This window comes from Aquarana catesbeiana, unplaced genomic scaffold (assembly GCF_042186555.1).
Source record: "Aquarana catesbeiana isolate 2022-GZ unplaced genomic scaffold, ASM4218655v1 unanchor233, whole genome shotgun sequence".
Lineage (NCBI taxonomy): Eukaryota > Metazoa > Chordata > Amphibia > Anura > Ranidae > Aquarana > Aquarana catesbeiana.
This window is the reverse complement of record NW_027362661.1, coordinates 2,589,477-2,616,995: the sequence shown is the minus strand read 5'-3', so window position 1 is coordinate 2,616,995 and position 27,519 is coordinate 2,589,477. Positions and strand designations below refer to the sequence as shown.

At 44.6% G+C, this 27,519-nt stretch overlaps 2 protein-coding genes across 2 annotated transcripts in view; one reads left to right on the top strand and one right to left on the bottom strand.

Moving 5' to 3' along the window:
* LOC141121828 (uncharacterized) overlaps positions 1 to 1,801 on the bottom strand; it is a 95,291-nt gene extending 93,490 nt beyond the window's left edge. The window contains 2 exon segments of the mRNA XM_073611543.1: positions 213 to 340; positions 1,582 to 1,801. Of these exon segments, the coding sequence (XP_073467644.1) occupies positions 213 to 340; positions 1,582 to 1,675 (222 nt within the window). The 5' untranslated portion in view covers positions 1,676 to 1,801.
* A 19,497-nt stretch (positions 1,802 to 21,298) lies between these two features.
* LOC141121887 (gastrula zinc finger protein XlCGF66.1-like) lies at positions 21,299 to 27,001 on the top strand. Its single transcript, XM_073611643.1, has 5 exons — positions 21,299 to 21,423; positions 23,310 to 23,438; positions 23,566 to 23,700; positions 23,787 to 23,910; positions 25,759 to 27,001. Exons 2-5 carry the CDS (start codon positions 23,343 to 23,345, stop codon positions 26,415 to 26,417), a joined length of 1,014 nt encoding a protein of 337 aa, XP_073467744.1. The 5' UTR covers positions 21,299 to 21,423; positions 23,310 to 23,342; the 3' UTR covers positions 26,418 to 27,001.
* Positions 27,002 to 27,519: the final 518 nt, after the last annotated feature.

Sequence of the window (27,519 nt, the reverse complement as noted above, 5' to 3'; positions counted from 1 at the left end):
TGGGAGACGTATAAACCCCGAACAGGATTTTTCCTGGCTCTCTCTGGGACGCTCTGCTACACCTTCTAAATACTCCCACTCCTCCATGGAGAAATAGACAGTGACATCCTGACACCTTATAGGAACCTGACACACACAATGATACAGTCACCATCCAGACACATCCCTTGTCTGTTACTGGATAATGTCCCAGAATTCCCAGCACCGCTCACCTCTCCTCGATGATCTCTCTGGTGACTTCTAGAATCTTCTTTGTATTTCTCTATTCTATCAGGGAGGGAGGTGGAGGCAATGTGATGGTCATATGATCTCCAGACTTCACAGGAGGAAAACTCTAGATCTGAACACAAAGAGCAAAATCAATCAATATTCCCAGAGTCTTCCTCACCTCTCTGGTCAGGTCTCAATTTATTAAAACCTCACTTCAGACTGATTAGTGATTTAATTTATCCACACAGGACCCCCACACTATGTAGGTTGAAAACTTTTGCAGGCATTCTGACATCATTACATACAATGCAGGACCAACAGTCCCACTTTGCTAGTGAGGATGCCAAGGTTCCGCCCACATCCTAAGAGCATTAGAAAAAAAGAGCCAGATAGAGGGACATTGGTAGGGGGAGCTGTGAGGTCAGTGTGATGTCATAGGACATATAGACTCTGGATGGAGGGACATTTGGATGGGGAGATTTGAGGGGTCCTCTATATGAGGCTCCTGTGCAAACCAAATCATTGTTCCTGGGTGTGTCCTACCTCTCCTAAACTGAAGAGTGAACTTTGACCTTTACCATACAGAAATCTGGCAGGGATCTGTGAAAGTAAGCTCTCATGTGATCAGGTGACGTGCGGAGGAACGGAGTGTAAATAGCAGACAATTTTCTCCAGAGCTCCTAATGGTGGGGATGGATTTTGCTGAGTGCCGGTGCCAAGTTTCCACCCCCCAGGGTCACTGCAAGTGTGGAGAAAAGCTGTGTAAGAGGATATGGAGGAGAGATGAGGAGGAGATCCAGGAATCAGGATAAAGGTCAGGACAAGCAACAGACGAGCGCATCCAAGAGATGAAGCCGGGGTCACTACACAGAAAATCAATCCAAGGAAACAACAGGCAGGACAAGGAATAGCAAGAAGGAGCTCAGAGACAAATGAGAATATTGCTCAGCCAATGGGAGATTATCTCAGCATGACTTACATAATGAAGGAGATGAGGGGGAGGGGAGGAAGTCACTTATGGTGACCATAGAGACATGGAAATTCAGCTGGTTCAGCAGGGATCGGTCACATTTCCATCCATGTGTGGTCACTGCCGGATAAAAGTCACTCCATCAGCGGCTGCAGCCAATAGCTTCATCACTGATCTGTGTATTCTGAGAGCGGAGGAGCGCCCCCCATTGTCAGAATACAATAGTGCAGCAGGGAGGATTCCCCCATCCCCCTCCAATGTGTGGATGGGGGAATCACTTCAGTTTTTTTCCTGTCATCCCGCTGGCTGAACGATAAAACTGAACCATGTATGGCCAGATTTGGAAGCAAAATATATTAATCATCAACTGATCCCCCTGAAGGGGTTAATCTACATATTACCTCCTCTGCCGCCAGATCCTGCATTGTCATCTCTACGTCCTTCCAAATGGAACTTCCTGTCTGTATCTGACATCACTTCCTGTCTGCATTCCATAGAGACTTCCTGTCTGGGTAGAAGTGAGATCACCACCTTGTGGAGCTCAGAGGAACTGCAGCCCCAAGAAACATCTCGTAGTGTGAACACGGCCTTGTGCTGTGTGTGTATGTACTGTATATCCTTCCCCTTTCTCTCCTCCCTGAGTGTGTATGAAGAGGCGGAGCTCTGAGTGTGTATGAAGAGGCGGAGCTCTGAGTGTGTATGAAGAGGCGGAGCTCTGAGTGTGTATGAAGAGGCGGAGCTCTGAGTGTGTATGAAGAGGCGGAGCTCTGAGTGTGTATGAAGAGGCGGAGCCCTGAGTGTGTATGAAGAGGCGGAGCCCTGAGTGGGTATGAAGAGGCGGAGCTCTGTGTATATGAAGAGGCGGAGCTCTGAGTGTGTATGAAGAGGCGGAGCTCTGTGTGTGTATGAAGAGGAGAAGCTCTGAGTGTGTATGAAGAGGCGGAGCCCTGAGTGTGTATGAAGAGGCGGAGCCCTGAGTGTGTATGAAGAGGCGGAGCTCTGAGTGTGTATGAAGAGGTGGAGCTCTGAGTGTGTATGAAGAGGCGGAGCTCTGAATGTGTATGAAGAGGCGGAGCTCTGAGTGTGTATGAAGAGGCGGAGCTCTGAGTGTGTATGAAGAGGCGGAGCTCTGAGTGTGTATGAAGAGGCGGAGCCCTGAGTGGGTATGAAGAGGCGGAGCTCTGTGTGTGTATGAAGAGGCGGAGCTCTGAGTGTGTATGAAGAGGCGGAGCTCTGAGTGTGTATAAAGAGGCGGAGCTCCTGCTGGAACAGCGGTCGGAGGAGGAGTCTAGGAGGGAGATGACAGAAAGCACAGCAGACTCTCAGGAGTGAGCGAGGAGGATCCAGTTCCTTTGCCATCGGAGGTGAGGAGAGTGTGAAGGATGTTGGTGACTCTGGTAGATGAAAAGCTGGGAGTCATATTGCTCTGGTGAGTGGGGAAGCACTACTAAGGGGGCGCCCTCACCATCACGTGTGTAAGAGGTGGAAGAAGGCGTGGCTACACTACAGCTGGCACAGTTTGGAGCACCGAGAACTTTACACCTTATCAACTTTTCATTGATTGGTGGATTTTGTTTGAGAAGTAGGTGCAAAGTGGAAGCAGTGGATCTGCAGGAAACGGCATCTTGAACACAAAGCACTTTATGTTGTATATAAATTTGCACATGGATCAGTTTACTTAATTTATTGATAAACACCATAAGATCAGTGAAGTAGGTGTAAAGTGGAAGCAGTAGATCTGCAGAGAATATTATTTGAGCCCCTAGCACTTTATATATGAATGTCTCCACATATTTTAGTGTATTTGTGATGATTTATGTGCACACACAATAGGACAGCGCTGTGACACATAATGATCTTCTAGTTGATAAAGGGAATACTTACCTTTGTTACAGCAGCAGTCCGGTATAAGTTATTTTTGTAGGTATTTGAGTTGTTACACATAGCGCGGGTTTTATTCTATTTATATTGGTGACATAATTGCCCAAATCTGGGGATCAGGAGCCATTTCCACCCTTTACTCTCGGCTGGGGTTCTTTGTATCCATATAACAGATGTTCTACATGACTAAATCTGCAATCAATTTTACTGCAAAATCAAAGGGGCCAAAATGTCTCCCCCCCGAGCAGTAATATATTTCTACCCCCCTTGGTGGGAGTGGAGTTGACCCATCTATAAGTGTTCTGATCATCATACAGTATAGATTGACATATGTTACTGTTGCTTTAAGCTGACATCCATTACTGGCAAGAAATTATAGTGTATTACTCTCACTTCCTGTCCAGCAGACATTTTGCTTAAACCTCAGTGAAGGAAGCCTGGCATTAGAGCTCCATTGTTTCTTAAAACTGGCCTTGGAAGCATAAGTCTGTAAGTAGGCTGTCATCAGCATTTAACTCCTTCATATGCGGCCTCGGCTTTAAGGGGTTATACCGGGATGATGCCAGCTGCCAGCCTCATCCCTGTACTGTTTTTTTTAGAGCGGGCGGTCGGCTGTTCAGGGATAACAACCGATGTGGCTAAAAGCTGCTCGGCTGCTATACCGGAGGAGCGAGAGGGGACGTCCCCCCCTCCCAACGCCTTCTGCCGCTATTCCCGGGCCTCCCATCCGGCACTTTCGCCAGCTAGAGTAAGACTGGAAGGAAGCTTGAAACGGCTTCCTTCCAGTCTTCTTTCTGAAAAAAATTTGGCGATCTGAATACTTTGAAGTGCATAGAAGGCATCTGGGGTCTTTTAGACCCCTGATCCCTCCATAAAGAGTACTTGTCACCAGGGATGTTTACATTCGTTGTGACAGCAAGTAACAATGTAAAAAAATATAAATAAATAAAATAAATAAGAAAAAAAAAAGTTTAACCACTTATCTACCAGGCACTTTCACCCCCTTCCTGCCCAGGTCATTTTTCAGCTTTCAGCGCTGTCACATTTTGAATGACAATTGCGCGGTCATCCAACACTGTAACCATGTGAAATTTTTATCATTTTCTTTACACAAACAGAGCTTTCTTTTGGTGGTATTTATTAATCACTACTGGGATTTTTATTTTTTTCCTACAAAAAAAAAAAAAGACCGAAAATCTTAAAAAAAAAACGTTTTTTAGTTTCTGTCAGTAAATTTTGTAAATAAGTAATTTTTCTCCTTCACTGATGTGCGCTGATGAGGCGGCACTGATGGGCACTAATTAGGTGGCACTGATGAGGGGGCACTAATATTCTGCACTTATTGGCACTGATAGGTGGCACTGATGAGTGGCATTGGTGGGCATTGATAGGTGGCACTGACGGGCCCTGATAGCCGGAACTGGTGGGCACTGATAGGCGGCAAGGATAAGTGGCACTGAGGGGTGGCACTAATGGGCTTTACTGATGGGCATCACTGATAGGCAGCACTGAAAGCCAGCACTGACTGGCATCACTAATGGGCACTCATTCCTGGCTGTGGTGGGCACTGATTGTTGGCACTGGTGGGCATTGATTGCTAGCACTGGTTGGCACTGGTTGCTGGCACTGGTTAGCATGGGTTTCTAGCACTGGTGGAGCTCTAATGTAATCGAGGCACTGATCATCAGTGCCCTGATTACATCTCTCACTGTCCCCTGTGAGGAAATGCCGCTGATTGGCTCTCCTCACCACACACTCTATCAGTGTGAGGCGAGGAGAGCTGATTACCGGCACTCCCTTTACATGTGACCGGCTGTGATTGGACACAGCCGATCACATGATTAAAAAGCGGTGTTACTGGCTCTTACAGAGATCGGGGTCGCGCAGTGTCCTAGCAACACGGCGTGACCGCGATCGCCGTGATGCGCGCCCCCGCGCAGGAGCGGCCGCTTGGGTACGCCGTCATATGACGTCCACCCAGAACGAGAGCCGCACCATCCCGCCATCATTTGTCGGTGGGTGGGCAGCAAGTGGTTAAAGTGCCCCTGTCCCCGCGAGCTCGCGTAGCAAAGAAAACGCACATGTAAGTTGCGCCCGCATATGTAATTGGTGTTCAAATCACACATGTGAGGTATCGCCACGATGGTCAAGAGCGAGAGCAATAATTCTAGCACTAGACCTCCTCTGTAATTCTAACCCGGTAACCGTTTTTTTTTTTTTTAAAGCTCCGCCTATGGAGTTTTTTTTAGGTACCGTAGTTTGTCGCCATTCCATGAGTGTGCGAAATTTCAAAACATGACATGTTGGGTTTCTATTTACTCGGTGTAACATCATCTTTCACATTATACAAAAAATTGGGCTAACTTTTTTTTTTTAAACTTTATTTCTTTATAAAAAAAGATTAAAAAAAATTTTTTTTTTACATACATACAGTGTCAAGTAATAAAAGAAAAAACTTTCCCTCCCAAGGCCCGCCCCTTCCCACTTCTACTTTTCTCCTCCTAGGGAGAAGCATTGTGCGATATACAAAATATAAGTGTTACCTAGGTGGGGATTGGCTGCTCAAAGAAGGCCTATCCATAATTCCGTTTGGGACTAGTTACCGTATATACTTGAGTATAAGTCGATCCGAGTATAAGTCGAGGCCCCTAATTTACCACAAAAAACGGTGAAAAACTTATTGACCCGAATATAAGACGAGGGTGAGAAATGCAGAGGGTCAACAATGCCCATCTACAGCTGCATGCCTCCCAGGCATGTACTGGCCATTGGGACTACAGGGAGTTTCCCGGTGGGCCGATGGCTCAGTGGGCCGATTTCAGTGACAGTGGACCGCTGCCTCCCTCCAGTCCTCTGTCCCCCCCGCAGTGCTCACCTCCTCTCCCTGGCTAGTTATGCAGCGCGCCTGAATACAGACATGATGCTCAGGAGTCAACACTTAGAAGCTCATCATACGATCTGGAAGGAGGGCGGCCTCACTTTCCTGCCTAATCTTGTTCCATTGGGGGGGTGGGCACCAAACTGATTCTTTGCCCCAGGTGAAATAATGTCTAGCTTCCCCACTGGTACTGCCTATAAGAGAAATAATGTAGAACGGCTAATAGCTAGTGGGGGGGGGGGCTTGGGTGTTAAGCCGGCATGGGAGAGACCTGTCAAAGTGGGCCAGTCTGGGTGAAGTCCAGGGCCAAATTTTTGTCCCAGTCCAGCCCTGATGCCTCCCTGTGTCCTGTGCAGCCTACCTGTATCCTGTGCATGTGTCCTGTACATGTGTATGTGTCCTGTGCATGTGTATGTGTCCTGTGCATATGTATGTGTCCTGTGCATGTGTCCTGTACATGTGTATGTGTCCTGTACATGTGTATGTGTCCTGTGCATGTGTATGTGTCCTGTGCATATGTATGTGTCCTGTGCATGTGTCCTGTACATGTGTATGTGTCCTGTACATGTGTCCTGTACATGTGTATGTGTCCCTGTGTCCTGTACATGTGTATGGGTCCTGTACATGTGTATGGGTCCTGTGTATGTGTCCTGTACATGTGTCCTGTACATGTGTCTGTGTCCCTGTGTCCTGTACATGTGTCTGTGTCCCTGTGTCCTGTACATGTGTCCTGTGTCCCTGTGTCCTGTACATGTGTCTGTGTCCCTGTGTCCTGTACATGTGTCCTGTGTCCTGTACATGTGTCTGTGTCCCTGTGTCCTGTACATGTGTCCTGTGTCCCTGTGTCCTGTACATGTGTATGTGTCCTGTGTGCATGTGTCCTGTGTCCCTGTGACCTGTACATGTGTCCTGTACATGTGTCCTGTGTCCCTGTGACCTGTACATGTGTCCTGTACATGTGTCCTGTGTCCCTGTGTCCTGTACATGTGTCTGTGTCCCTGTGTCCTGTACATGTGTCCTGTACATGTGTATGTGTCCTGTGTGCATGTGTCCTGTGTGCATGTGCAGAATATCTGTGGCGATCTCCATCCTCCGATCAGCGTGTGATAATACACTTCGGCGGCCATTCCATTGTTCAAAAGCCGCGCCTCCTCCTCGTCTGTGATAGGCAGAACACTCAGCAGTCAGCCTATCACGGACATTCTCTCATTCTCATACCACAGACGAGGATGAGAGAATGTCTGTGATAGGCTGAACAGCTGTCAGTGTACAGCCTATCACAGACAAGCAGGAGGTGCGGCTTTTGAAAGCTGGAATAGCCTCCGAACTAATTATCACACGCCGGCCGCCGGCAGCCTGCATGACACACTGATCATGCAGACAGACGGCAGTGACTCGAGTACAAGTCGAGGGGGGAACTTTCAGCCCAAAAAAAAGGGCCGAAAAATTCGACTTATACTCGAGTATATACGGTACTCACCCAACTGCTACACCCATCCAGCTCAACCAAGCATACATACCCCCTCAAACATTCAACCCTCAAACTCTCATAATCAGTTATCTTTTGGGTCACTATCCAACCTATTAGTGTTTTTTTGCATCAATTAGGATTACATAACCAACCCTCTTGCCTCCCACCAAGGTTTCCAAAGCATTTCGTATTTCCTCAATGCCCCTTGCTTTAAATATACCGCTTTTTCTTTAAAAATTACCACATTCATACTGTTCAGCCATTCTTTTCTGGTCGGAGGCAATGCTGACTGCCATCTCTGGGCAATTAAATTCCTTGCCTGAAACAGACATCTCAAAACTGCTACCTGCCGGCTTCTTGGAGTTCCCACTCCCTTCACCAGCCCCAGCAGGCAGCATTTTGCTTCTAACTCAGTAGAGGTATCAAACGTTTTGTCAATAATTCCCATCACCCCCGTCCAGTAACGAAACAGCTTCGGGCATCTCCAAAACATGTGGAGTATATCCGCATCTGGATCCCCACATCTAGGACATCTTGCGTCTGGCCGACGCCCAAACTGAAAAAGTCTACGAGGGGTGTAGTAAATTCTATAAAGCAAAAACAAATCTGACAGTTTCTGAGAGGGGGACAACGAAACCAGTGGAGCCAGTTCCAAGATTCTGGTCCACTGTGTTTCTGAGATGTCTCCCACATCTTCTATCCATTTCCTCCTATACTGAGGGGGCTCCATCCCTCCCATTCTCCCTTTATTAATATGTGAGTATATTTCGGAGATTAGACCCTTTCTAGTCTCTGAGTTGATCACCTTTTGAAGTTCAGAAATTCCACTCCATTCTAAAGTCCTTCCCCTAAACTGCTCTTTCAGAGCACGTCTAATCTGTAAATATCTAAAAAAAGATTTATTCGAGAGAGAGTATTGGGCTCTCAGATCTTGAAAAGGTTTCAGGGATCCTTCTGCGTATAACTGTGAAATGGAATTTATTTCACAGCTCTTCCATTCCCGAACTACCCCGATCTTCTGTAATTCTCCCAGTTTATTGTTATCCCACAAAAGGGTATATTCTGTAAGGCCACCATAATTCAGTATTAATTTCACTGTATCCCATACTCTCATCATAAGGTTCAGAGTAGGTAGTCCTGGAGGGAAGGAGCCTGCCTCCAGAGCTTCAACTATTGAATCATGTGGGGTATTTTGTAGGAGCCTCTTTCTACCTGCTTCTTGACCTACTAAATTACAACCCCCAATATGCTGGATTTGTGATGCCAGAAAATAGCTAAATGAATGTGGAAGTGCTACTCCACCTTCCTGTTTCTGAAGCTGCAGGGTACTTAACCGAATTCTTGCAGGGCCACCTTTCCAAATCATTTCCCTGAACAGCGTGTCTATCTTTAGAAACCACTTTTTATGCAGCAATAATGGGGAGTTATGCAATACGTAGAGGAGCTGTGGCATCCAGATCATTTTAATTAAATAACAGCGACCGGCCACAGATAATGACAGGCATTTCCACACTTTTATTTTGTTCCTAAATTTTACCAATAGAGGGACGATGTTGTCTGAGATATAGGATTGAGGGTCCCTAGAAATGTTGATACCCAAGTAGAGCTGCACGATTCTGGCTAAAATGAGAATCACGTTTTTTTTGCTTAGAGGATAGATCACGATTCTCTCACGATTCTCGGGGCGTAACATCATCTTTCACATTAAAACATAAAAAATTGTGCTAACTTTACTGTTTCGTTTTTTTATATTTATTGAAGTGTATTTTTTCCCAAAAAATTGCATTTGAAAGCTGGGAAAATACAGTGTGACATAAAATATTGCAGCAATTGCCATTTTATTCCCTAGGGTCGAAAGAAAAAAAAAAATTATATTTTATATTTATATATATATATATATATATATATATATATATATATATATATATATATATATATATATATATATATATATATATATATATATATAATATTTGGGGGTTCCAAGTAATTTTTTTTTTAGCAAAAAATATTGATTTTAACTTGAGAAAGAAGTGTCAGAAAAAGATTTAGACTTTAAGTGTTAAACTTCCTGCATTTACACTTTGTTTAAAACTTGGCAGATTGCCCAGGTTATTTGTTTACACAGAGAAGTTCTATCCCTTTGATCTAAGAAGGAAGTTAGTTACAATGTTTCAAGTTCTAAACTTGGCAGACTGCCTGATGTTTTCTTTTGACAGCTGAGTGAGCAGCTAATCTCTCCACTTGTTTATATGAAAGAATCGTCAAACTCAGCAGGAGAGATCGTCAGAGGAGGTGAATCGAGATCACGATTTTTTAACGATTAATTGTGCAGCTCTATACCCAAGTATTTAAATTTGTTCACCACTGGAATCTGGGCCACCTCTTCAGGCAAAGGGTCCCTCAATGGATCCACAGGCAGTAAACAAGATTTTACCCAATTTATCTTTAACCCAGAGATTTGACCAAAGGTATTAATAATATTCATAGCTTTCCGTGGGGACTCCTGTGTGTCTCCCAGAAACAGCAGCAGGTCGTCTGCATATAGTGCAAGTTTTTCCAATTGAGCCAAGGGCTCAATTGGCAAAAAGGAGGGGTGACAGGGGGCAGCCCTGTCTCGTCCCCCTCCCCAATCCGAATTTATCGGACTGTTCCTTATTTAACCTTTACTCTGGCCACTGGATTTTTATAGAGCATTTTAACCCAATTAATGAACCCTGGTCCAAGCTGAGCTGCCTCCTTAGTCTTCCAAAGATACTGCCATTCTAGGGTATCAAAGGCCTTGGTGGCGTCCAGAGAAAGAATAGCCCTCCCCCCACCCCCATCCATAGGGAGCTGTAAATTCAAGTATAACCGTCTTATATTAGTGCTAGTTGATCTTCCGGGTATAAAAGCCGTCTGATCTGGGTGGATACATTTCAAGATAACTTTGTTCAATCTATCCGCCAAGGCCTTTGCAAGAATTTTCATGTCTGTGTTTAATAGGGCAATGGGTCTATAAGAGGCAACATCAAGAGGGTCTTTACCCTCCTTATATATGGTGATTATGGTGGACTCCATCATCGATGGGGGAAGAGCGCCCTTTATCATTGAGCAATTCAAAACCCTCATCAACTCAGGAAGCAGCACCTTCCCATAATTCCGGTATATTTTGGCTGGGAGGCTGTCTGGACCCGGAGATTTCTGATTCGTCATCTCATTAATGGTCTGCTGCAGCTCTTCTAGTGTGAAGGGGTGATCTAGCTCATCCCTGTCCATCTCACTGAGGGAGGGAAGGTTCAAGTCATGAAAAAAACTATCCAGACCAACCCTCATCTCACTCTGGCGAGATCTATACAAGTCCTCATACTATCCTTTTAATTTGTCCACAATCTCTGGGCTAACTTTACTGTTACCGTATATACTCGAGTATAAGTTGAGATTTTCAGCCCTTTTTTTGGGCTGAAAGTGCCCCCCTTATACTCGAGTCACCGCCGTCTGCCTACATGATCAGCGTGTCATGCAGGCAGACGGCGGCAAGCGTGTGCTATTACTATTCGGCGGCCATTCACTGTTCAAAAGCCGCGCCTCCTCCTCGTCTGTGATAGGCAGAAAACTCCATTTCCCAGCAGTCAGTGTACAGCCTATCACGGACATTCTCTCATCCTCGTCCGGTTTATGAGGATGAGAGAATGTCCGTAATAGGCTGACCGCTGACTGCTGGGAAATGGAGTGTTCTGCCTATCACGGACGAGGAGGCGCGGCTTTTGAACAGTGAATGGCCGCCGAATAGTAATAGCACACGCTGATCGGTGCAGAGCGGCACACGGAGGCATGCACAGGACACAGGTAGGATTCACACATACACAGGACACAGAGACATGCACACATACACAGGACAAATACACAGGGACACATGCACATATACACAGGACACATGCACATATACACAGGACACAGAGACATGCACACATACACAGGACAAATACACAGGGACACATACACAGGGACACATGCACATATACACAGGACACATGCACATATACACAGGACACATGCACATATACACAGGACACAGACACATGCACACATACACAGGACAAATACACAGGGACACATACACAGGGACACATGCACATATACACAGGACACATGACACATGCACATATACACAGGACACATGACCTTTGTGGTACTTCGCAGGTGCAGCGCTTGCGCAGTACGGAGGACAAAGGAGACGCCGAAAGTCTCTGAAGAAGAACAGCTGATCACGAGGTATATCGGGAGCGTGTGACAGAATGTAGTAATAAGTGCGCAGGCGCCGTGTAGAGCTCAGGTGTTTATGTTTGGATACTTTCGGCGTCTCCTATGTCCTCCGTTCTGCGCCTGCGCAGTACAGGGCGGACACTATCCGATGGGGGGACCTTTCTCATCAGAACACCGTCCGTGATAGGCTGAACACTGACGGTGCTTGGTTACACTGCATGGCCGCCGATTAGACTGAATGTATCACAGCGCCGGGGGATTAGGCTGCAGAGGAGGACTCGAGTATAAGCCGAGGGGGGCAATATAATCAGACTCAGAGATCAATTTTTTTTTTTATTTATAAAAAACAAACAATGTCTTCCTTCAGAAAAAAAAAATGTCATTTTAAGAACGTTCGTTTGATTTTCTAATCATTAGTGGGGTAAAATCGACGTTCATTTTCAACCACAGTGACGGGGAAATTTGGAAATAGAAAACTTCTTGGTGAAAGGAATTTTCAGACAGCGTATGTGGTTTTCGTTCAGAAATTACATTCATTTTAATAACAGCATGTTAAAAAACAAGTGAAATTTTCAAACAACATTCTTTCATTCAGCGAATGTACAAAGATTTTTCGTCTGAATATTTTGTCTGAAATTTGATTGGTGTGGCCAGCATAAGGCTCGCTACACACCTATGCAGTTCGCTTTTGATCTGTTTCTGCAGTACTTTTTGCTGTGTGTTTTGATTTTTGCGCATGTGATTTTGCTGCGATTTGCGTTTAAGCGTTTTTTTTTTTTTTTGGACAATTTGTTGTTGAGCAGATAAAAAAAAAAAAAAAAAACACAAATTGCTGCAAAAACGCATTACATGCTCTGCAGCTTCTCCGTTGAAGTGTATTTAACCAAAAAAGCACCATTTTGCGTTAAAAAAAAGACCCTTTCCAAATACACAGCGGCTGAAAAAAAAAGCCTTGATGTGAACGTGTCTCATAGGAAACCATGTAAATGAACTGTAGTCCGTTTCTGCAAAAATGGATGTGAACCAGGTCTAAGACGTTTAGTAACATGATGGGGTTAAAAAAAACTTAAAATTAGCCCTTTATAATACAAAAAAAAGCAAATAATCACTACTGTAAGGGGTTCATTTTTTTTTTTTTACTGTAGAACTGTGAAAGTAATATTTACAGTAACAATTTGCTCTTTTTGTATTATAAAGGGCTCATTTTATTTATTTTTTTTTAACCCCATTATATTACTGGCCGATTTAATAGATTATGAAAATAGTAATCGATTAATTTCATAATCGATTAGTTGTCGATTAATCGATTAGTTGTTTCAGCCCTATATTTGATAATACTTTTCTGCTAGGGAGTTCCTTTCAGCTAGGCCACATTTATGTTAGCTAGGGCCCAGGGGCGGACTGACCATTGAGCGACTCGGGCACTGCCCGAGGGCCCTGGGCCACTAGGGGGCCCCATCAGGGTTGCCAGCCTTAGTAAAACCAGGGACAGTATGTATAAATCTGTGTTTTTTTTACATCTGTCTGTGTATACTGTGTGTACATGTATGTGTATACTGTGTGATTGTATACTGTGTGTGTGTATACTGTGTGGCCCCATAATCTCTGATTGCCTGGGGGCCCCATAATCTCCTATTGCCCGGGGGCCCCATAATCTCCTATTGCCCGGGGGCCCCATGAGTTATCAGTCCGCCCCTGCTAGGGCCTTACAATTATGTGACATGCCTGACTATACTTGGATTTTGTAATGTAATGTTCAATGCTAATGTATACTTTATATTTGTGTTTTGCAATTTTACAACTAAAACTAAGATTTAAACTCAAACTTAAATCGAATTCTCAGTAAAGATTACAACCGTTAACCCTTCGGCCTCGGTCTTTATTGGGAAGTTGTTAGCTGTCTTGTACTACAAACACATTGTGAGGGCAGAACACATACACAATCCAATCCTCCCTAAATAACCCCCCATCACTAATAAAAGTCATATAACCCTTTAGTATAGACCGATGAGGTGAGAAGGTGATTGGTGGGAAAGGTGACACATCTCCAAAATGAGGAGAATGTTCCCGCCCCATAAGTGGGGAAATGTTCTGCCCCTGAAGGGGTTAATCTAGGTTTCCACACTATATATGTGTGTATCATCATCTGCTGGAGATAAAAGACATCACAGTGACTATGGAAGAAGAGGACGGACATGACGGGGGGGTTACTGGGTGTAAATAGAAAATAAGATCTTATTACCTCCTCTGCTACAACTTCCAGTCACGTCTCCTCTCTTTCAGCAAGGTCTCCGCTCTACTTCCTCCTGACTGACCCCTCGCCCGTAACTTCCTGTCTGTACCTGACATCACTTCCTGCCTGTTCCTGAACTTACTTCCCGCCTTCCGTAGAGACTTCCTGTGTATAAGTGAGATATCCACCTTGTGGCACTCAGAGGAACTGCAGCCCTGGGAAACGTCTCGTAGTGTGAACACGGCCGTGTGCTGTGTGTGTATGTACTGTATATCCTTATAGATGGGTCATCTCCACTCCCACCAAGGGGGATAGAAATATATTACTGACTAGTCCAGCCTTTCTCAGTCAGGATTTCTCCACAGGTTTCTAGGGGTTCCCTGAGCAATAAACAATGTCTGTAAATAATAATGGTTTAGATCTGCGCACCAAAAGGCCACTTAACTAAAACGTAACCTTTATTGTAAATCATAAAAGGTATGTAAATGACCATATCAGGTGTACCTATAGGATGAGGTCAATGCCATTATATATGAATCAATGTTTTATCTCTATGTGGTAATATTAATCACTTCCCACCCGCCACATAACAGAATTACGTGCGCAAAGTGGTTAAGTGCCCGGTATTGAAGTGGTTAACAACTACCAAGTTTAAATAGTGAAACTCCTCTTGATATATACATATAGACAATATGAGGGTTATAATCTCCTCCTACATTCAATATAAGGCTCCAGGCTGTATAGAGGATATGTAAATTCAAGGTCTACTCACCAACACCAACTGGTATCAAGAGATGGGGGTATATCTGTCTCTCCTCCCATCTATTGGCCACATATAAAAATGAGATGAACAGAAAAAGATAAAGTATGCCAGTAAATAATGTCTTACTGAAGATATGGGCTGTCTGTCTCCTGCCCTATGAAATGATCTCTCAGATATGTAATACGGGTACAACTCATCCATGTGGACACAAATAACCACTGATGGAGGAGCCCCATATATCACCATATCCACAGAAAAGCGTGGATATGGTGATATATGGGGCTCCCGGGCGAAATTCCCGGGAAGCCATCATATGACGGGCTCCCCTTTCCTCGCTCCTCGGGCGCGCTCACAAGCACGCATCGGGGAAATTCTGTGTTGGCCGTGTCCCTTGGACACAGCCAATCACAGATCGCTGTAAATGGCCAATTACAGCGGCCATTTACAGCGCCATCGCCATGGCCAATGAGCGATGATCTCAAATGTAAACATATGAGATCATCTCTCATTGCCGGCTCTCCCTCCTCACACAGAAACCGCGTGTGAGGAGAGAGAGAATCTGACAGCGATCTGTGAGTGTTACAAAACATATACAGTGCCAACAGTGCCCAAACAGTGCCCCATCAGTACAGTGCCCCATCAGTACAGTGCCCACCTGTGCAAATTGGTGCCCACCTGTGCCACTTGGTGCCCACTTGTACCCACCTGTCTGCCATTGGTAATCAGTGTCCATCTGCACATCTTCACAATCAGTGCACATCTGTACCACCTCATCAGTGCCTACCTGTGCCACCTCATCAGTGCCCACCTGTGCCAATCAGTGCACATCTGTGCTGCCTCATCAGTGCCCATCTGTGCCACCCATCTGTGCCGCCCCATCTGTGCCACCTCAACAGTGCCCAGCTGTGCCACCTCATTAGTGCACATCTGTGCCACCTCATCAGTGCACGTCTGTGCCACCTCATCAGTGCCCACCTGTGCCAATCAGTGCCCATCTGTGCCGCCTCATCAGTGCACATCTGTTCCACCTCATCAGTGCCCACCTGTGCCACCTCATCAGTGCCAACCTGTGCCACCTCGTCAGTGCCCACTTGTGCCAATCAGTGCCCATCTGTGCCGCCTCATCAGTGCACATCTGTTCCACCTCATCAGTGCCCCTCTGTGCCACCTCATTAGTGCCCCTCTGTGCCACCTCAGTGCCCATCTGTGCTCATCAGTGCCGCCTCATCAGTGCCCATCAGTGCAGGCCTAGCAAACACCTGTGTAGTCGCATCACCACCAGCAACCATGTCCAAAAGATGCTTTTCCGCCGAGGAGGTGTACCAAATACTTTCCCAGGCTGACGAGAGCAACGGGGAGCTCTCTTTTTCGGATTCCCTTTCAGACTCCGATTCTGAGTGGGACATAAATTATGAGCCAGATATTCAGCCCTCCTCTGCTGAGGAGGCAGTGGCATCCACCAGCACCGCAGTGCCATCCACCAGCACCACAGTACCTCAGCAAGAAAGGCCAAAGACCCATGCCAGCCTTCCCTATGCCCTGCAGAACCCCTCGCGGCTTCCTCCTAATTCAGGAGAAGCCAACATTCCCCCCTTCACTGCCCAGCCAGGAGTCCAGGTGGACATAGAGAATTTTTCCCCAATACATTTTTTTGACTTAATTTTTACCGAGGACATGCTATCGACAATTGTGGCCCAGTGCAACCTTTATGCACAGCAATTTATTTTAAATAATCCAACGTCCTACTATGCCCATCCCTACGAGTGGAGAAACCTAACGGTGGAGGAGTTGAAGGTTTTTTAGGCCTCACATTTAATATGGGACTCACCAAAAAAAACACTTTGATGTCCTATTGGTCAACCCACCCCCTCCACCACATGCCAATCTTCTCCAAGATAATGCCCAGAAACAGATACCTCATGATAATGAGGTTCCTTCATTTCAATGACAATACCCAGTGCCCTCCCCGAAATGACCCAACTGATGACAGGCTTTTCAAAATTTGTCCACTTCTAAATTATTTTTCTGAAGTATTCCCCCAGCTGTTTACCCCGGACCAACACATTTGTGTGGATGAGTCCCTTGTTAAATTTAGTGACAGGCTTAAAATCAAAAAGCTTGTTCCCAGCAAAAGGGTCCGCTATGGGGTGAAGGTATACAAATTATGTGACCGAGTCACAGGGTACATATACAGTGGGGACAGAAAGTATTCAGACCCCCTTAAATTTTTCACTCTTTGTTATATTGCAGCCATTTGCTAAAATCATTTATGTTCATTTTTTTCCTCATTAATGTACACACAGCACCCCATATTGACAGAAAAACACAGAATTGTTGACATTTTTGCAGATTTATTAAAAAAGAAAAACTGAAATATCACATGGTCCTAAGTATTCAGACCCTGTGCTGTGACACTCATATATTTAACTCAGGTGCTGTCCATTTCTTCTGATCATCCTTGAGATGGTTCTACACCTTCATTTGAGTCCAGCTGTGTTTGATTATACTGATTGGACTTGATTAGGAAAGCCACACACCTGTCTATATAAGACCTTACAGCTCACAGTGCATGTCAGAGCACATGAGAATCATGAGGTCAAAGGAACTGCCTGAAGAGCTCAGAGACAGAATTGTGGCAAGGCACAGATCTGGCCAAGGTTACAAAAAAATTTTGCTGCACTTAAGGTTCCTAAGAGCACAGTGGCCTTCATAATCCTTAAATGGAAGACGTTTGGGATGACCAGAACCCTTCCTAGAGCTGGCCGTTTGGCCAAACTGAGCTATCGGGGGAGAAGAGCCTTGGTGAGAGAGGTAAAGAAGAACCCAAAGATGACTGTGGCTGAGCTCCAGAGATGCAGTTGGGAGATGGGAGAAAGTTTGGGCATTATGGCAGAGTGGCCCAACAGAAGCTTCTCCTCAAGGCAAGACACATGAAAGCCCGCATGGAGTTTGCTAAAAAACACCTGAAGGACTCCAAGATGGTGAGAAATAAGATTCTCTGGTCTGAGGAGACCAAGATATAACTTTTTGGCCTTAATTCTAAGCGGTATGTGTGGAGAAAACCAGGCACTGCTCATCACCTGTCCAATACAGTCCCAACAGTGAAGCATGGTGGTGGCAGCATCATGCTGTGGGGGTGTTTTTCAACTGCAGGGACAGGACAACTGGTTGCAATCGAGGGAAAGATGAATTTCGGCTAAGTACAGGGATATCCTGGACGAAAACCTTCTCCAGAGTGCTCAGGACCTCAGACTGGGCCGAAGGTTTACCTTCCAACAAGACAATGACTCTAAGCACACAGCTAAAATAACGAAGGAGTGGCTTCACAACAACTCCGTGACTGTTCTTGAATGGCCCAGCCACAGCCCTGACTTAAACCCAATTGAGCATCTCTGGAGAGACCTAAAAATGGCTGTCCACCAACGTTTACCATCCAACCTGACAGAACTGGAGAGGATCTGCAAGGAGGATTTGGCAGAGGATCCCCAAATCCAGGTGTGAAAAACTTGTTGCATCTTTCCCAAAAAGTCTCATGGCTGTATTAGATCAAAAGGGGGCTTCTACTAAATACTGAGCAAAGGGTCTGAATACTTAGGACCATGTGATATTTCAGTTTTTCTTTTTTAATAAATCTGCAAAAATGTCAACAATTCTGTGTTTTTCTGTCAATATGGGGTGCTGTGTGTACATTAATGAGGAAAAAAATGAACTTAAATGATTTTAGCAAATGGCTGCAATATAACAAAGAGTGAAAAATTTAAGGGGGTCTGAATACTTTCCATCCCCACTGTATGCGTTCAAAGTGTACGAAGGGAAGGACACCCAGCTGCAACCCCCTAATTGCCCAGACTACTTGGGATCAAGCGGGAAAATTGTTTGGGACCTCATATACCCCCTACTGGAGAAACGCTACAATTTATACATAGACAACTTCTACACATCTCTGCCCCTGTTCCACAACCTTCACAGGAAGAAGATTCCAGCATGTGGCACCATAAAAAAGAACCGGAAGGGTTTCCTCAAAGTCTTGTCAATAAGAAATTGAGAAAAGGAGAAACGGCAAGTCTGTGAAACAAGGAGATTTTGGCAGTGAAGTGGAGGGACAAAAGGGATGTCTACATGTTGTCTTCAATCCACAATGATACCTTCGTGGAAATCTCCAGAAGGAATGGCCCCATACAAAAACCTAAATGCATCTATGATTACAATTTGTTCATGGGGGGAGTCGACTTCAATGACCAAATGCTGGAACCATACCTTGCCACAAGATGGACATACCATTGGTATAAAAAAGTCGCAATTTATTTTTTTCAGTTGGCCATATACAATTCATATGTAATTTATCGCAACTCCACCCAAACCCCCAAACGCTTCCTTGGCTACCAGGAGGACGTTTTCACTGCCCTTATGTTCCCGAATGGCACACCAGAAAATATCCGATCAGATGTTCTTAGTTGACTATCCGAACGCCACTTTCCCGATAAAATACCTCCCAAACCAACAGGCCAACGACGTCAAAAAAATGTAAGGTGTGTACCAGAGCAGGATTCAGAAGAGACACATCTTTTTATTGTGCACAATGTCCTTCCCAACCAAACTCTGCATAGGTGAATGTTTTCGCCGTTACCATACGTCAAAAAATTATTAGTGAAGTATGTAAACGTAATCCTCAGTTCCTGCCTTCACACACCTTCACACCCCTTATGCCACTGCCTGCTCTGTAACTGACCCTGGCTTGTTATTCGACCATGCTTCTGTCTGCCAATTCTGTACATACCTCTGCCTGATGTGGAGCTGACCCTGGACTGTTATTCGACCATGCTTCTGCCTAACGATTCTGTACATACCTCTGCCTGATCTGGAACTGACCCTGGACTGTTATTCGACCACGCTTCTGCCTAACGATTCTGTACATACCTCTGCCTGATCTGGAACTGACCCTGGACTGTTATTCGACCATGCTTCTGCCTAACGATTCTGTACATACCTCTGCCTGATCTGGAACTGACCCTGGACTGTTATTCGACCACACTTCTGCCTAATGATTCTGTACATACCTCTGCCTGATCTGGAACTGACCCTGGACTGTTATTCGACCACGCTTCTGCCTAATGATTCTGTACATACATCTGCCTGATCTGGAACTGACCTTGGACTGTTTGACCATGTTTTTTGCCTGCCTCATGGACTGTTCTTGTACCCTGCTACTGGACTAGTGGGATTCAACACAGGGGTCTCACATATGTGAGGGGTCTCCAGAATTGTTTTTCTGGATGAAGAAAACATTTTTTTTTGTTTTCTCAATCCTAGATTAGGGTCTGGAGACTCGGAGGCGTCAAAGATAGCCTCTGGCTCTAATCATGTGCTACAAAACCCCCTCCCTATTGAAATCCATGTATCCGGTGTCCTGCATGGGGGCCGGACGCACGGATGGGGGGTGGTGGCCGTGGGCCCTTAATTGACAGCACAACCCCTGCTAGTATTGTTAATATTTGTGTATCTTTTACATGCTTTAAATATCAATTCTTTCAGCTTTTAATAGAAATTTCTGTTGCTTTTTTTTTCCTTAATTTATTAAACATTTATTTTGAACAAAGTGTATCAAAATTCTGTGACACAGACGTTTGTAATGTGTGCAGTGCAATATGTACGTAGGTGGGGCTTTTCATGGGTGTGGGTGGGGGCACAGGGGGCCCCATTATCTGCTCTTGCTCAGGGGCCCCATGAGTTGTCAGTCCGCCCCTGGTAATGGTACACTAAGATACCAACCATCAACCTGGAGAATGGTCAGAAGATCCTCTTTGGTATGAGTGAGGAAGCTTACGAGAAGGGTATCAATAATAAAAAGACCATGACTTTTTTTTTTAAGTCTTAAATCCACAGATACCAGTTTTTTAAAGGCCTCCAAAAAGTCTATAATTTGGTGGTTGACCCCCCCGGGAGACCTATTATCTCAGGGAGGGGGTCCCTCACTGAAAAAGTCAATCAGAATATTGATAAATTGCTATAACCTTTTATGGTGGCTTTGTCCTCCTATGTGAGGGACACTTTGCACCTCCTGAATGTTTCAAATGATCTATCAGTACCTGATGATGTCATCTTGGTTACATTAGATGTAGAGGCATTATATTTCTCTATCCCTCTTAAGAAGGATTTAGATGTTATAGAAAAACACTCAACTGCAGACCTAGAACCCTGTTTGCACATACAAGTTTTGTTGTTGGTTTACCTAAGTTTCTGTTGGAAAATAATAAATTCATGACCCAGTTTATATATTATTTATTACTTTACAGCTTTTGTCACTCTAGGATTAATTATTTTATTTATATAAGCATTCAAGGAAGTGTTCTTACTTTGAGAGATCTCCACCACCATTCCTATTTGAACATTGCATCCTTGCAATTTATGTTTAACATGTTCATTATGAGTGGAGTGATATATATTTGTATGCTTTATGATATATTTTTGCATTTTCTTTACCAAAAAGTTAAATTCCAGGCGTTATCTGTTTTCTTAGGTATACCTCTGCTTTTAACTTAGCCCTGTAAAATCAATGTAATACAGGAATGGTTATTATGAGATGTTTCTCAGGGCTGCAGTTCCTCTGAACTCCACAAGATGGTGATCTCACGTTTACCCAGACAGGAAGTCTCTATGAAATACAGACAGGAAGTGAGGTCAGTAACAGACAGGAAGTGATCTGAAAAAAGACAGGAAGTTCTACGTAGTATGAAATTTCAAGGAGACGTTACTGGAAGTGGCAGTAGAGGAGGTAATAAGATTTTATTTTCTATTTACACCCAGTAACCCCCCGTCATGTCCTTCCTCTTTCTCCATAGTCACTGTGATGTCTTTTATCTCCAGCAGATGATGATACACACATATATAGTGTGGAAATGTAGAATAACCCCTTCAGGGTCTGAACATTTCCCCACTTACAAGGCCGGAACATTCTCTTCATTTTGGAGATGAATTCTAGTAATATGGTCCTCTAAGCAAACAGCACTGACAATAAATAGACAAGACAATGACCGTCCTGACTAAGCATGAGCTCCGGCATGTTCGCACACTCCACGTGCAGAGCCCGCCAGGAAGTCGGCACAGCGCTGTGCTAATCACAGGCAATGAGACATTTCCTGATCTCTGCAGCCGCACATCGGGAAAATGTCTCAATGCCTGTGATTAGCACAGCGCCGTGCCGACTTCCTGGCTGGCTCTGCACGTGGAGTGTGCGAACACGCCCGAGCCCATCCTTAGTCCTGACCACACGTGGACTACAAAGGGCAATTATTACACTACACAGGCAGCCAATGAGAAATCATTACAATATGCAGCCAACACAATGATGGAGTGCAGGGGTCAGGAGTATGGAGCATAGAGACTCTTACGTTGCTGGTCAGGAGGATGGAAACATTCCCCAGCCTGCCATGAAGAATATATATAGTTAGTCAGGTTGAAAAAAGACACAAGTCCATCCAGTTCAACATATGTTCAATCATTGGTGTCAGAGGGAGGAAAATACTGAGAGTTCTGAGGGAAGTAGAGGAGCTGAGGGGTCTCTGAGGAGGTAGTGGGACTAAAGGACTTTGGGGACCTCTTAGGAAGTAATAAGGGTGAACAACTCTGAGAGGTTAGTAGGGCTGAAGGGCTGTGGGGGCCTCTGAGGGGGTAGTCATGTTGCAAGGCTCTGAGGTAAGAGGGGGCTGTAGGGCTTATAAGGGCTCTTGGTCTCTGATGGTCCCCCCCCCACCCCACCTGCACTTACTTTTCTGACCTTCTTAAAGAACTCCTGCAAGTGAAGATAGCCTTCATCTCACCATTTTACTGGTCGAGACATATGTTGCAGGACAAAAAATAGAACAAAGAAGGACACTTTTTCTTTGAGGAGGTTTGTTTGCACCTCATCACTTACTGGTTGGCCAGTCCAATACCTTCCTATGACAGAGGCTCTGACAGTTCCCGGAGCTGGAATTCAGAGCCCCAAGAACCCACTGCCACTCTTTAAAATGTCCTGGATACTACAGAATACTTGGCAACCAAGAGAACAAACCCCTTCCCCAGCTGTCATCCTCCTACCCACACTGGGCTGCCATTGGAGGGAAGAGAATAGACCCCCCTCCCCCCACAGCTCTCTACTCCACCAGCAGCATCCTCCTGCTATCCAATCCACTCTCTTCTCTTACTGCAGAGAGTGACAGTGACATCACTTCTGTCAACAGGCTGCCGGAGATTTGAGCCTTGTAGCCGGAGTCCTGGCAATGATCTTGGTTAGCCGGCAACTGCAGCCAAAAGTCAGCAAGTTCCCCTTCCTGGACATCATAATGACCCGACATTGACCTCACAGCACTGCCTCAGACCAAACACGTCAAAGGAAGGATCGTATTTATCATTCCTTGTCTGCAGATCTAAAACTAATCAAAACCAGTTCAGGAACCAAACAAACCCAACAAAGAAAAGGGAATTTCTGATCTGGCAGATCAAGAGGGTCCCAGGACCTTGAAAATGTAGTAAACACTAAACAATCCAAACTAAATGTGTTCCCATGGGAGCAGTCGTTCTTAAATGTCCAGCAACCCTCCTATTAACCCCCCTCACATCCACATCCTATTATTGTGTGACTAATATCATCCAAATAATTCTTACTTTCATTTCCCAAAGTTATCCGTCTACAAGAAGACCTGTATAGATCAAATGACGGTACCAATGAGGATGGAGGAGGACCGGAGTCACATGACTGAGAAGATACTAAACCTCACCCTGGAGATCATCTACCTGCTGACCGGAGAGGTGAGGAGGATTCTGGGAGGTCACATGACATCACTCTTATCTCTATTAATAAAACACAGACCTGACCGGAGAGGTGAGGAGGATTCTGGGATTCTAACATGATATTCCTATTGGTTCCTCAATATAGAGATTTCCTCTTGTGAAGTCAGGTGATCATATGACCATCACAGTGCCTCCATGTGACTCCCTAAAACCTGAGAGACACAACATGCAGAATATTCTAGAAGTCACCAAGAAGATGATGGAGCTGCTGACAGGAGAGGTGAGCGGTGCTGGGAATTCTGGGACATTATCCAGTAACAGACAAGGGATGTGTCTGGATGGTGACTGTGTCATTGTGTGTGTCAGGTTCCTATAAGGTGTCAGGATGTCACTGTCTATTTCTCCATGGAGGAGTGGGAGTATTTAGAAGGACACAAGAATCTCTACAAGGACGTCATGATGGACAATCAGCCGCCCCTCACATCACCGGGTAAGAGGAGACTTTATTGTAAAGGAGAGAGCAGTATGGAGGTGTAACATAAATGTAAACGTTGGGTAGGTTTGACAATAGCTGAGTGGTGATTTGATCTGTAGAAGTGTAATTGTATATATTTTAATTACGTTTATATTGGAATTAAAGATACTGTATTCCCTTAACCAGTCATCCATCACTGACATTTGTTCCTCAATCAGAATATGAAAAGGACGGAACAAGCTTCTAGAACAGGAGTGACACCTCGATGTCAATAAAAGTATCCCATCCTTGTAGGTTAAAAATTGTCACCTTCCTGAACCTCGAAAGAAAACTCCTAGTCATTTCATCTACAAGACCAGCAGGGTGCAGTGACAAGGCCCTGAACCAACTGCCACCATTGATTTGTGTCAAAACGTTTAAAGGAATCAATTTTTTCTCTCATAAATCTAAAATATTAGTAGCAGAGAGATGAAAATAATTCCTTCTGATGGTACACATGGTGGTCTATGTGTACATGGAAATCTGTATTTGTAGTGCATTTGGAATCCAGGAGAAATCCCCAAAACAGTTATATGGTGCCTGATCAGGACAGCCAAGCAGTGATTGGTCTTGTTGCGATCAGACTGACGTGCTGGTGTCCGACCCAACCATCAGAGCCATTCATGGCTTATCCAACCCCATTTACATCAGGATACAGGACCGTCCTGTGGGCAGGGACCCACCCGGGTTGATTGGCCAAGAGTCCAGCTTACATCCATATTTCAATAAATTGAGGAGCAGGAGATATGGATGGGTGATTCACATGGAGCCAATCTAACTGGTGAATCCTGGACGTTCTGACAAACCCTGTGTATCCTTTTTGGCTTTTTTTTCTGTAATTCTTTTTGTAAATATTTTATACACTGCCCACTTTTGGGATACAGTATTAAATTATAAAATCAATAAGTGACTTCTGTGTACTAAGCTAGGACTCGTATCCCTGGAGAGATTGTTGTATTTTAGTGTCTCAGTCTAAGTTTGTTGCCAATCTGTATGTAATTGCACTGTGTGTTGGCAGATTGCCTGCAGACCACAAACTAGCAAATATGCCAGACAAAGATCTGTGTGTGTGTGTGTGGTGACCTAGCAGATCAGTCAGCAGACAAACTGCTAGGTGGTGGCAAGCTATCATTTGTGTGTGTCTGATGTGTGGCTGTATGGACAGTGGGAAGAGTGATTAATACCGGAGTTCTCGCTCATAGGATAGCTGGAGAAATCCTAGAAGTGTGTACTAATTACTAGACTGCTCCCCAACCCTTAGAGTGCACCAGATTATAGGTAAGATTTGTATATGCCTGGGTGTGGTCAGCCAACTGGATTGGAGTGGAGTCTCCCTCTAGTAGTGGCCAGAGGTAGTGCAGGCTGTGAAAGTATAACGAACGGTCAGTCTTACTGACTCAAACTAAGCTCCCCCTCATTCCCTCATACCTCAGTCAAGTCAGTCTCTTCTCGGTTATCTAGTCACAATAGGCCTACTTTCCTGACAGATCCCCAATCTCCTAATAAATACATAGAAACAATGTATTCAGTCAGTGTGTGTGCATCCTACAGATGGATCCAGTAATGGGAACCCACCAGAGAGATGTCCCTGTCCTCTGTATTCCCGGGATTCCACACAGGAAGATCACATCATCCCTCACCATCATCAGGTAGATGAGGAACAATCACTGATAGTATCATTAGGATCTGTACATTATTTACTAGTTACCTTGAGGGTGGAATTGTAAGATCTTCAGAGACAAAGCTGCCTGATGTGGGCGGAGTCCTGGTTTAGGGGAACCAATCTGCTCATGTCTAGTAATAATCTTTTTATTTCTATTTTAGTAGATGGACGGGAGATGAGGAAAACCTCAGAGGATTGTCTCACTTTGTCTCCAGACTGTAAAGTAGAAGATGAGGACATCACACAGTATAGTCCAGGAGAAAACCCGACTACCTCAAATGTCCATCCGGCATCACACAGTGTAGATGGACCATCGTATTCCTCTTATCCTGAGGAACCTCAGACTGTGAGGGACGGTGCCGTCCTTCCAACAGATAAGAGGTTTTCCTGTACTGAGTGCGGGAAGTGTTTCCATTCTAAATCTGAACTTAATGTCCATAAAAGATCTCACACGGGGGAGAAGCTGTATTCCTGTCCTGAGTGCGGGAAATGTTTTTCACATCGGACCACTCTTTACAGACATCAGAGATCTCACATGGGGGAGAAGCCGTATTCCTGTTCTGAGTGCAGAAAAAGTTTTATACTGAAATCAGAACTTGTCATACATCAGAGATCTCACACTGGAGAGAAGCCATATTCCTGTCCTGAGTGCGGGAAATGTTTTTCACAGAAGCCCAATCTTGACAGACATCAGAGATTTCACACAGGGGAGAAGCCGTTTTCCTGTCCTGAGTGCGGGAAATGTTTTTCAGATAAGTCCAATCTTTCCAGACATCAGAGATCTCATGTGAGGGAGAAGCCACTTTCCTGTCCTGAGTGAGGGAATTGTTCCTCACTGAAGTCCAGTCTTCCTGTACATCAGGGATCCCACACAACCCTCGAGGTGTATTAGTGCCTTGAGTGTGGGAAATGTCTTCTATATGAATGTTGCTGGACATCACAGCTCTCATATGGAGAAGAAGCACACCCTGATATACACCTCAGATATACTCCATGGCTGATCTTCATCATGTAAGAAACAGTTCATAAGGAGATCAGAGATCACCAAAGACATGGATGAAGTGTTGTACCGTGGTGGACATTGATAGCAGTAGAAAAATAAAAATGGAGTCATTACCTTTCATTGGCTGAGTACATTCTGTGGTGTAAGTTTTTACAAACACTTAGAGGTCTTAGAGGGTTTAACCACTTCAGCCCCGGAAGGATTTGCCCCCTTCCTGACCAAGCCCTTTTTTGCGATTTGGCACTGTGTCGCTTTAACTGACAATTGCATGGTCGTGCAATGCTGTACCCAAACAAAATTGACATCCTTTTTTCTCCCACAAATAGAGCTTTCTTTTGGTGGTATTTGATCACCTCTGCGTTTTTTTGTTTTTTTTTTTAGATATAAATAAAAAGAGTGACAATTTTGAAAAAAAAGCAATATTTTTTACTTTTTGCTATAATAAATATTCCCAAAGAATATATAAAAAAACAAATTTCTTCCACAGTTTAGGCCGATATGTATTCTTCTACATAATTTTGGTTAAAAAAAAATCGCAATAAGCGTATATGGATTCGTTTTGCGCAGAAGTTATTGCGTCTACAAACTGTGGGAAAAAATTTTGGACTTTTATATTTTTTTTATTGTTTTTACTAGTAATGGTGGTGATCTGCAATTTTTAGAGGGACTGCGACATTGTGGCAGACAAATATGACCCCAAATGACACTTTTTGGGGACCAGTGACATTATTACATAGATCAGTGCTAAAAAAAAAAAAATGCACTAATCAATGTATAAATGACACTGGCAGGGAAGGGGTTAACACTAGGGGGCGATCAAGGGGTTAACTGTGTTCCCTCATGTGTGTTCTAACTGTAGGGGGGATGGGCTGCCATGGACATGACAGAGATCACTGTTCCCGATGACTGGGAACAGTAG